The sequence below is a fragment of the Glycine max genome, chromosome 18 (assembly GCF_000004515.6).
Source record: "Glycine max cultivar Williams 82 chromosome 18, Glycine_max_v4.0, whole genome shotgun sequence".
In the NCBI taxonomy this organism is placed as follows: Eukaryota; Viridiplantae; Streptophyta; class Magnoliopsida; order Fabales; family Fabaceae; genus Glycine; species Glycine max.
Window position 1 is genome coordinate 54,613,873 of NC_038254.2, and position 10,788 is coordinate 54,624,660.

Genomic DNA, 10,788 nt, shown 5'->3' on the forward strand with positions numbered 1-10,788 from the left:
CATAATTTAAAAAACTGGGCCAAATCAGCCAGTCAGATTGGGAACGTATGAGTTAATCGTGTTCGATCCAATTATCAGATCGGGCATGCCATCATTCTATTGTAATTCAGCCAAGTTTCTGGTTAGACCAACAAACCGTGGGTAACATGCACACATTTTCATTTTTTTTTTAAAAAAAGAACATCATTAACTGTTGATGTGCCTTAATAGGATTCGAACCCTATTGCTTGAAGTCATAAAAAACAAGTCTTACCACTACAAGAACAAACAAAAATAATATAAAATTTGCTAAAGCACTGGTACTAAAAATAAATGTGTGCAGTGTATGTTAATAAATTCTTATAAAACATATCATAATTTTAACTTATAATTTAATTATATATAATATTAAAATTTATTTATCATGTGAACAAATTAATTTGGCTAAGTTAAATTGCACACATTATCAAGTTTTGTTTGGGTTGGAGTTTAAACAAATAATTTTACCAACATTTTGAATCAAGTAAGTACTACTTAACAATTAACATATCCCAACCTATCTTATAAAGACCTCCATACTCCATAAATTGAAAAGCCTAACACACGTGGTCAAGTTGTGTCATGCGATGATGAGAAATTTCCAAACATTTTTTTTTATCTAAAAAAGCATTTGCCTTATTTTCTGATTTTATTTTCACGAATAACTCAAACAATATTTTACTTTCATTTCATTTTCCCTTCTTACTTTTTTTACAAAGCAAAAATAAACATGATACGTCGATGATAAATATATAAATCGAATATGAAAATACCTCTAAAACCAACTTCAAGTAATTAGTCCAGTGAAGGAAAACAAAATTTCACACAAGTTTCAGCCTTTACTCATCTTTTGAAAGTGAGATAATGTAAGTTTTTCTAAAAATATTTTGAATTGGAGACTTTTCTTGTATTAAACTAGGACATTATTGGTCTATATTGCTCTCCTATATTGTGTTTATAAAACAAGTAAAAAATACTAGTAAAACCTTGAACATATAAATTTGTAAACTTAGGGACTACATGAGGACAAACAAGTACTTCCCACGGGTCCACATAACGTACTGAGTCCAGGTCGGCCCAACTTGGCCTAGTCAGAGTATCATATAAACAATGGCCTCAAGCCAGAAATAGTTAATTAATTGTGTGCTTTGTTACATTCTTACCCACTGCCTTTCATTATTCCCATTTACCCCTTCATTATTGTTTCCCCTCAATCAATCTCTATTCCTATCCCCTCATATAAATCATTATTTAGCTGGCTTTAGGACATAGCAAATTCCAGTGCAAGAAAAAATGACCAAGATCTTCTTTGTATTGCTGCTATGTCTAATCATAGCATCTTCTTCTGGGTTTGTGAATTGCTCTGATGTTGAGAAGGAGGAAAAGATTGGAATATTTGAGCTCAAGAAAGGTGACCTTTCTTTGAGGGTCACCAACTGGGGTGCTTCAATTTTGTCCCTGGTGATTCCTGATAAGAATGGTATATATGCTTCTTCAAAACTTCAAATTAATGTTGATTCTTCTTACCTTCAATTTTTGTTTTCCTTATGTAATTGACTTCTTACTTCTTTCACTGTGATTTGCTTTCAGGAAAGTTGGGTGATGTTGTTCTTGGATATGATTCTGTTAAGGATTACAGTGTGAGTCTACTCTCTAGTTCTTCCCCCAAACACTTTGTTGTTGCATGCATTTTTTGATTACTGTGTTGGCAGACTTTTCTACCTTCTGTGCTTTCTTTTCTTGTTCAACAACTTGGATTTATTCAAACATGTGATAGCTATTAATATTTAGGTTTCAAATAAACGAAAGGCTAAGATTTGGAGTATAGACTCCTAGTCATCACTTGCCTCGATATCCACTCAATATTATTATTATTATTATCATTATTTACTCCTAAAATATACGGTTTGATTAAATTTTATTAATTAGTGGCAATAAACTGCTGTTTTTATAATCAGAATTCATATCTGACGGACTATTTTGATATGGTTTTAACAAAAATGAATTTAACGACAAATATCTATCTATCTTTGTGGGGGGGAAGTGTTCATTTATTATTTATTTTTGTTTACTGATAGTCTCATTTTGTTAATTATTTAAGGCTATGTATATTTTTATATGCATGTGATAAGGATAGCTTTGACGTTTATGTCAGTTCATTGAAAAAAGGGTCCACATTTAAGTTAAACTTTGAAGGTTTCGTTTTATTTATAATTCTCAATCTCAATGTCCCTTTCATAGTTGTTTCCACTTTGACATTTCTTTTCATGATATATACTTGCTAGGCTACATATAAAAATCTATTGCTTTCTATTAACAAATACTTTATATTCTCTAAAATATTTGTTGTTTTAAGATTACACATAAAAATTTTAAAAAAGTACTCTTTTAAAAGTTTAGATGAATATAAATCCATTTAATTTTAATTTATTCAGGTTTTTTTTTTTTTTATGGCGGAACAATGATTAAGGTCTTCTTTTAAAATAGTAAAATTTAAATTTAAATTTTACATGAAACGATTATTTTTAAATGGATTTAGCTTCTCTTGTATATCTGTATAATTTTATTTTTGCTTTTCTTTTCTTGGTGTTGCTTTTTCTTAAATATTTGATGCCTAGTAAAGATATTATTAAACATAAAAGGTTTTAAAAAATAATTTTCTTTTTCAATAATTTTTATACATTTAATTAAGAATTGAATAGTGATAAATATGTTTAAAGAACAAAAGTAATTATCATTTATATTTTACTATGAACAATGTATATGATATATATATATATATATATATATATATATAATTTTATATAATTAAACTTCATAATAAATAAATATCAATTACACTGTAATTACAATTTGTAATGAATAGATATATTTTAGTATATAATTTATATTTTAATTAGATTTATAATGAACAATTTAAATTTAAATTATGATGTAAGCATATTTTAATTATTGATAGTTCTTTTAAAAAAGTATTTGAAATTTAATTCGAAGATAAACATAGAAAATAATATAATAAAAGTGATAAACAATTAATAATATGAAGTTGCTCATAAAAATAAAAATAGTAATTTGAGATGATTGTGAAAGAATTTTTTAATTAATTACAAAAATGATGTGTAAAATCTACATTTAAATAGAGAAAATAAAGAATACAAATAATATATAATAGAGGAAATAGAAAAATAACGTCATTCTTTAAACTATATATTCTAATTATTTAATTATACTTTTACATTTTCTACTCTTTTGGTTAAAAAATTGATATTTGAGTAATTATTTTATAAATAATTTTGAAAAACAAAATAATAAAAAGACACTGAAACATATTCGAAGACTCCAAAGATCATTATTCTTTTGACAAATTGTAGAAAGGACTCGCTATACTACTAGTAGGTGAAGTGCCCCTAATCGATAATGTAGGGAAACAGATGGGCATAAGTCACGTGATGGATGTGTGACCTTAAACATTTCACAATAACATATCCAATCATTTGAGTTTGAGGTACTATTACTAAAAGTTACATGGTGGAAGTTGGACTTTGGAGGAAGGAATGCCTATTAATATTTATATGTGCGGAGTGTTTGTTTAATATATTTTTATTATTGATTAAGATTTATTATAAATTATAAAAATAAGTAAAATTTATTAAATCATCTAAAAATATTATAATTTTTAATATATTTTCATCAATAATAAAAAATATTATAAAAGGTAAATTTCTAACATTTTTCATTACATATAAACATAAATATTAGTAACATACCTATTTTATTATTAAAAAAGTCATAGAAAGAGGAGACATCTCTAAAATTATTAGATAAGACAAAAATGACACATGGGAATTGTCACCAAAGACTAGCCTAAAATAATATTGTATAGTCCAAATTACAAATAGTTGTATCCGATTACAGCTATTTCATTAATTCCTAGGCGCTTGAAGATTTCTTGGAGAGAGTACTGGCGCACCAAATGGAAAAAGTAATGCCAAGAAAGATTGAAAAAGGTTGGAGTTCACATCAAACCCATAATATTAGGTTGGGAGGTTTTAAAGCCTAATAACTATTTTAGGTTGTCCAAAAGAAAAAGAAAAAGAAAAAACCCTAATTACTTTTGGATCTTACTAAACATCTTTAAAATCTTCCAAAACATTTTTAATATGTTTGGAAAGAGGATTTTTTATTTAATTGGAAAAAAGGAAAAAGAAAAAAAAATAAAAGTTAAATTATAGAAATGAAAATTCATATTTTTTATTTTCATTTCAATTCAATTTCTTTTTTCGCTTCGCGCTACCAAACATAGGATTGGTATAGCACAAAGTTTGCTCATTTTGTTTGTATCTAACATCTCACATGTAGAGGATAAATTGTGACCATAGTTATTGCATGCCAAACTATTTGCAGAATGATACAACATATTTTGGAGCTACTGTTGGCCGGGTTGCTAACAGAATTGGAGGAGCTCAGTTTACTCTGAATGGAATCTATTACAAATTAGTTGCTAATGAAGGAAACAATACTCTTCATGGTATGCTTAGCCATAAATAAACACTTAGCTAAGAATTTTATACCATAGTTGATGTATCCATTTAGCACTACATCTCTGATATAATGTACTCATAGTCCTCTTCTTGACCTATAATTAGGTGGAGCCAGAGGATTTAGTGATGTTCTTTGGAAAGTGAAAAGATATCAAAAAGAAGGTCCAAGTCCCAGCATTACCTTCAGATACCATAGTGTTGATGGTGAACAAGGTAAACAATTTCATTATTTCCATTGCTTCTAAAGTACACAACTCATTTTTTGGGGTAAATCAAGTAATCTTAGTTGTAAATGATAAAAATCAACCTTTAATACTACGTGTACATGTATAACAAATCATGAATGTCTTGAAATATCAATAGTTGATTTGCTCAGTTTAAAGGAGTCAATTCCTTATACTTTGATACCTTCAATAATTTCTGACAAAGAAATAGAACTTATGACATGTATGTGACATTTTGTATGCTGCAATTGTGTTTCAGGATTCCCTGGTGATCTCCTAGTAACTGTGAGCTACATTCTAACGGGGAAAAATCAATTGGTTATACTTATGAAAGGAAAAGCCCTAAACAAGCCAACACCAGTGAATTTGGCAAACCATGCTTACTGGAACCTAGGAGGCCATAACAGTGGCAACATCCTGAATGAGGTGGTACAAATCTTTGGTTCCAAAATCACACCTGTGGACAACAAACTCATTCCAACAGGCAAATTTGCTTCTGTGAAAGGAACAGCTTATGATTTCCTTAAGCCGCAAACAGTTGGAAGCAGGATCAACCAATTGGCTGGAACCAAAGGTTATGACATCAACTATGTGATTGATGGTGAGAAGGGGCAAAAGATCAAGCTAGCAGCCATAGTGCAGGACAAGAAATCTGGGAGAGTGTTGGAGTTGTTCACAAATGCTCCTGGTTTGCAATTTTACACTGGTAACTATATCAAGGATTTGAAGGGAAAAGGTGGATATGTGTACAATGCTCATGCAGGACTATGTTTGGAGTCTCAAGCATTCCCTGATTCAGTGAATCATCCTAATTTCCCTTCAACAATTGTGACCCAAGAAAAGCCTTACAAGCATTATATGCTTTTTAAGTTTTCCACCAAAAATCCGTACATTAGTTCAAAGTGAGATAGGAGGAGTGAGCTTTCCCCCATTTTTAATATGCCACGGTAAGTCAGTGTAGCATTTATAGCTCTGGATTTCATCCAAACTTGGGCCCCCCTTAGAATGAATAATTAGAGTCCCATGGTTAGTCTAATAATTTGTGGCAGCTTCAGAACCTTCCAAGCTGTTTCTCTAAACATGTTTTGGTTTGGATTTGTTGCTTTTCATTGATATTTTGACTCTGTATGAGTGATGCAGAATTTTGTTTATACATATGTGAATTATTTTCAATAAAAATAATCCCTTCTATATAATTTGTGGTTGGAAATTTAATGACAAATTGGTTCTCAAATTTTTCATTCTAATATTAAATTAGTCTTTAAAAAATATAATTTGTTATTAATCCTTAAATATTATAAATGAGAAAATGGTTTTACAAAGTTAACTTTAAGATAAATTTATCAGAATTTTTGTATATTTAAAGACTACATTTTAATTTTTCATCTTTTAGAAATTAATTTATTACTTTCTCACAATTTTAAGGACCAAAATGAATATTTTTTTTTTGGGGGAAATTTTTCCTAGCATTTATCTCGATGGATAAACACAAATATATACAGTCAATTTGACTATTAGGAGTCAAGAATATTATCCAATAGCATGTCTCTAGTCTGTACCGTTCAATTTGAGAATACGGAAACAAGTAGCATAATTTATCTCTCACATTTATGCAATATGTTTAGGGTTTAGTTAAGGAAAAAATTAATTATAAAAAGGAAATGAGAGTTGACTTTTTAAATTAAAAATTTAAAACTTTCATTTTCGTAATTTTTCTACAATTTTAAATTTTTTTATTCCTCTCAATTTTTTTTCTGCTACACCGAACAGATCGAGGAGGGTATGTGATACTTGTATTTGAGTTAGTTTATTCTAATCATAGTCTTTTTGTAAGTAAATAAATGATTACTTTAAAAATAAAACTTAATTGTAAATTTGATTCCCATTTTAATTCTCAATTCTAAACTTAAACGTTAAACGTTGATAGTTATTTTTTTACATTGATCACACGTTATGTTTTTATTGAAGACTGAATTTTGTATATTTAATTAATATCCAATAAAAATATGACACGTAATAATTAATGTAAAAAAATTAATTGTCAACCTCCAAATTTAGAATTAGAGACTAAAATTAAAGAAAAATAAGAGATTCAATTGATCAATTAAATTAAAATATAGCACCAGTTGATTTTCCTATAAAAAAGAGAAACCGTCAAAGTTGGAGGCCGACTTCTCGATAAAACAAGGAGCATTAAATAGCATGTGCACAGTATAGTTATTTGTATGGACTATCAATTATATATGAAGCATCATATCTCTTTTATTTTTAGTTACTAATGGGGTTGAATATAACAAAATGATTAATCTTCGACAACGATAAATTAAGATTTAAATTTTTGCTAGTAGAAATATTTATATTTAGTATCTCATCATGCCAGCCAGGAACATGATTGTCTGTCAAGAAAGAGACATGTGAAAAAAAAGTAGGATGCGTTGAAGGAGGTATTAGATATTAAAAAATACAAAACCTTCACCTTAATTCCTATTATAAATATTTGTCATATCAATCATTGTTAATGTATCTATAGATAATCATCTTCTTTTGTACTGGTTGTCATGGCTATGCCATTCCCCAATTATATGGTGGTAGGAGCTTGGTATATACTACTTGTTATCTCTTGGAATTGTTTCAGCATTTCAATTGCGTCAAATGCAGCTTCTAAATCTGAATCCTCACTGCTAGAAGCAGAAGCACATGTTCTTCTTGAAAGTGAGTGGTGGCCGAGTAATTACACTAACCATGTTTCAAGTCGGTGCCAGTGGGCAGGCATTACATGCAACAATGCTGGAAGTATCACAAACATTACTTTGCCTGATGAACTCCAATTGGGAAACAAGTTGTGGAGGTTCAACTTTTCTTGCTTCCAAAACCTTGTTCACCTCAACCTTGCTGCACTTGGAATCAGTGGGAGTATTCCATATGGATTTGGTACCCTTTCCAAACTCACTTATCTTGACTTATCCTTTAATGATATAATGGGAACTATACCATCAGACATTTGGAATCTAAGGAATTTAGTGACCCTAAACTTGGCTAGAAACAAGCTTAGCGGGCTTATCCCTCCAGAGTTAGGAAAGTTGAGGAATTTGATTGAATTGGATTTAAGTGATAATAGTTTTATTGGTCCAATACCTGTGGAGATTGGTCAATTGAACAATTTGAAACATCTGTCCCTCGGTGAGAACAAGTTGAATGGTTCCATACCTTTAGAAATAGGGAATTTGAACAACCTTCTGATTCTAGATCTTAATACTAACAGTCTCACCGAAGTGATACTTCAAGATTTGCATAATCTTACCAGTTTGACAGAACTAAACTTGTCCAATAATGAGATTTTTAACTTGATCCCGCAAAAGCTTTCCCAATTGACCCAACTGAAGTATCTGAATATTTCAAATAACAAATTTTTTGGTGAAATACCTGCTGACATTGGAAATTTGTCTAAAATCTTGGTTCTAGACATGTCTAGAAACATGTTGGCTGGAGAAATCCCAGCCAGTTTTTGTACTTGCTCTAAGCTGGAGAAGTTGATTTTGAGCCATAACAATATAAACGGAAGCATTCCCTCTCATATTGGTGACCTTGTTTCGCTTGCTTTAATTGATTTGAGTCATAACTCAATAAGTGGAGAAATACCTTATCAGCTTGGGAGTGTGAAATACACAAGGATCTTGGATCTCAGTTATAATGAACTAAATGGAACCATTCCCAGATCCCTTGTATCATTGGGGAGGCTAGACTTGTCTTACAATTCTCTAGAGGGTGAAATCCCAGTTGCTCTCCAAAAATCTTTTCCACCTAAAGCATTCACTGGCAATGACAATTTGTGTGGCGACATCGCCCACTTCGCTTCTTGTTATTATTCCTCTCCTCACAAGTCACTTATGAAAATTTTCCTTCCTCTCACTGCTTTGCTTGCTCTTCTGTGCACTGCATACGTGTTCCTCCGCTGGTGTAAGGCTGGGAATTGCATGTCTGTATCAAAAGAAACAAAGAATGGTGACATGTTTTCAATATGGAACTATGATGGTAAAATAGCATACAAAGACATAATTGAAGCAACAGAGGGTTTTGACATCAAATACTGCATAGGGGCTGGTGGTTATGGTAGTGTCTACAGAGCACAGCTACCTAGTGGCAGAGTAGTGGCCTTGAAGAAACTCTACAATTTAGGACCCGACGAACCAGCCATCCACAGGATTTTCAAGAATGAGGTAAGAATGTTGACAAAGATAAGGCATAGAAATATTGTGAAGCTCTATGGATTCTGCTTGCATAACAGATGCAAGTTTCTGGTTTTGGAGTACATGGAGAGGGGAAGCTTGTATTGCGTTCTCCGCAATGACATTGAAGCTGTGGAGTTGGATTGGACCAAGAGGGTCAACATTGTGAAAGGCATAGCACATAGCTTATCATACCTTCACCATGATTGTAAGCCAGCAATTATTCATAGAGATGTAACAACAAAAAATGTTCTCTTGAATTTAGAAATGAAGGCTTGTCTCTCGGACTTTGGCATAGCAAGACTTCTAAAATCCGGTTCCTTCAATCGAACAGTACTTGCAGGCACTTATGGATATATTGCACCAGGTAAGCTTTTGGTTATGTTATTTTTCTTTATCAATGAATGTTAATTGTTAGTTTGTTAGTTTTTTATCAGTAGGAGAGATCGAACCTGCATCATTTCCTTCCTTCCCTTCTATCCTAACCACCTAACCAACTTTATATCTCTCTTTTGGTTATGTTATGTGCCTGTAATAAGCAAAAATGATTTGTTTCCATGATTAATTATAATCATTAGCTTTCATAGTTACTATAGTCCTAATTATATGACCATTTTTTTAAGCTAATTATAAGATCAATCAGGAAAGCTAATGATTAGAACAAATCATTTTTTCTCATTAGCCTGCTACTTCAGCTTCCATTGTTTTCAAAATGGTGTGTTTTTCCTTATTTGGTTGGTCCACTTTTGATGCAGAACTTGCCTATAGTGATTGTGTGACTCAGAAATGTGATGTCTACAGCTTTGGAGTGGTTGCACTTGAAATTATCATGGGAAAACATCCTGGAGAGCTTGTTTCCTCATTAAGATCTGCATCCTCACAAGGAATTCTCTTCAAATATATATTAGACCCCAGATTAATATGCACCATCAATCAACAATCAACTCCGAGTTTAGCTCTTATAGCAACACTGGCTTTTGCATGTCTTCATTCTCAGCCAAGGCTTAGACCAACAATGCAAGTAGTGTGTGATAAACTTGTCACGGGAATGCCCCGATTAACCATACCATTTGAAGAAATTTCAATAAAGCAAATTGTAAATCAGGAATTCTAACTGATTTCTAGGACACATCATCCTCTGAACTTCACGAGGTAGTTTATATTTTATGTTTCCTTTGTACATTCTTAGTGTTTCTGGTTTGGTTGAGTGAAGGACTGTCCTGTCTCGAACCCTAGACCAACAATGGTACATTACATTCTTGGTGTTTGCACATGCTTATATTTATTACCAACCTTTTTTCCTTATATTACCACATAGTATCCAAATACAAATTACAACTGAAAGAGAAGTTAATTATATTTATATTTCTGGTGTTTGAGTTAAATGTGCATAGTGGTAATAAAAAAAATTGCTTCGTTGTTTGCAATTTTTTTTGTAGTTTCTTGTTATTTTTTATATATTTAATATATTTGTGAATTTTTAAAATTTGTTATATATTTTTAATTAGGTTTAATTATTTACAATCATGTACAAAATGTTTGTAAAAGGAAAATTTTAATTATTTTTCATTTAAATTTGGATAAAAATTAATTTTGTTTAAAATTGTAGAAACGTAAATTGAAAACAATAATGCTAATTTTAATCTTATGTTGTATTGTTTGCAATTTTCATTCTATTTGATGATAACTTAATTTGTATTTTATTTCAATGAAAAATCTGGGTTAAAACTAAATTTATTAACAACAATAATATAAACAAAAAGTATAAAAAGTAAAAAT

The 10,788-nt window shown here is 30.7% G+C and overlaps 2 protein-coding genes across 2 annotated transcripts; both read left to right on the top strand.

Moving 5' to 3' along the window:
• The first annotated feature begins 1,288 nt into the window (after positions 1-1,288).
• LOC100781853 (aldose 1-epimerase-like) lies at positions 1,289-5,979 on the top strand. The gene is made up of 5 exons (NM_001255063.3): positions 1,289-1,498; positions 1,609-1,658; positions 4,423-4,546; positions 4,665-4,772; positions 5,043-5,979. Exons 1-5 carry the CDS (start codon positions 1,312-1,314, stop codon positions 5,687-5,689), a joined length of 1,116 nt encoding a protein of 371 aa, NP_001241992.2. The 5' UTR covers positions 1,289-1,311; the 3' UTR covers positions 5,690-5,979.
• A 1,288-nt stretch (positions 5,980-7,267) lies between these two features.
• Positions 7,268-10,385, top strand: LOC102670020 (probable leucine-rich repeat receptor-like protein kinase At1g35710). Its single transcript, XM_006602842.4, has 2 exons — positions 7,268-9,376; positions 9,765-10,385. Exons 1-2 carry the CDS (start codon positions 7,342-7,344, stop codon positions 10,121-10,123), a joined length of 2,394 nt encoding a protein of 797 aa, XP_006602905.1. The 5' UTR covers positions 7,268-7,341; the 3' UTR covers positions 10,124-10,385.
• Positions 10,386-10,788: the final 403 nt, after the last annotated feature.

What these genes read in the sequence shown, in the direction of transcription:
- LOC100781853 (NM_001255063.3), top strand. Translation starts at nt 1,312, where the DNA reads ATGACCAAGATCTTCTTTGTATTGCTGCTATGTCTAATCATAGCATCT. An exon ending in GGTGATTCCTGATAAGAATG is followed by an intron (nt 1,499 to 1,608) that starts GTATATATGCTT and finishes ATTTGCTTTCAG; the next exon opens with GAAAGTTGGGTGATGTTGTT. An exon ending in ATTCTGTTAAGGATTACAGT is followed by an intron (nt 1,659 to 4,422) that starts GTGAGTCTACTC and finishes AACTATTTGCAG; the next exon opens with AATGATACAACATATTTTGG.
- LOC102670020 (XM_006602842.4), top strand. Translation starts at nt 7,342, where the DNA reads ATGGCTATGCCATTCCCCAATTATATGGTGGTAGGAGCTTGGTATATA. An exon ending in TTATGGATATATTGCACCAG is followed by an intron (nt 9,377 to 9,764) that starts GTAAGCTTTTGG and finishes CTTTTGATGCAG; the next exon opens with AACTTGCCTATAGTGATTGT.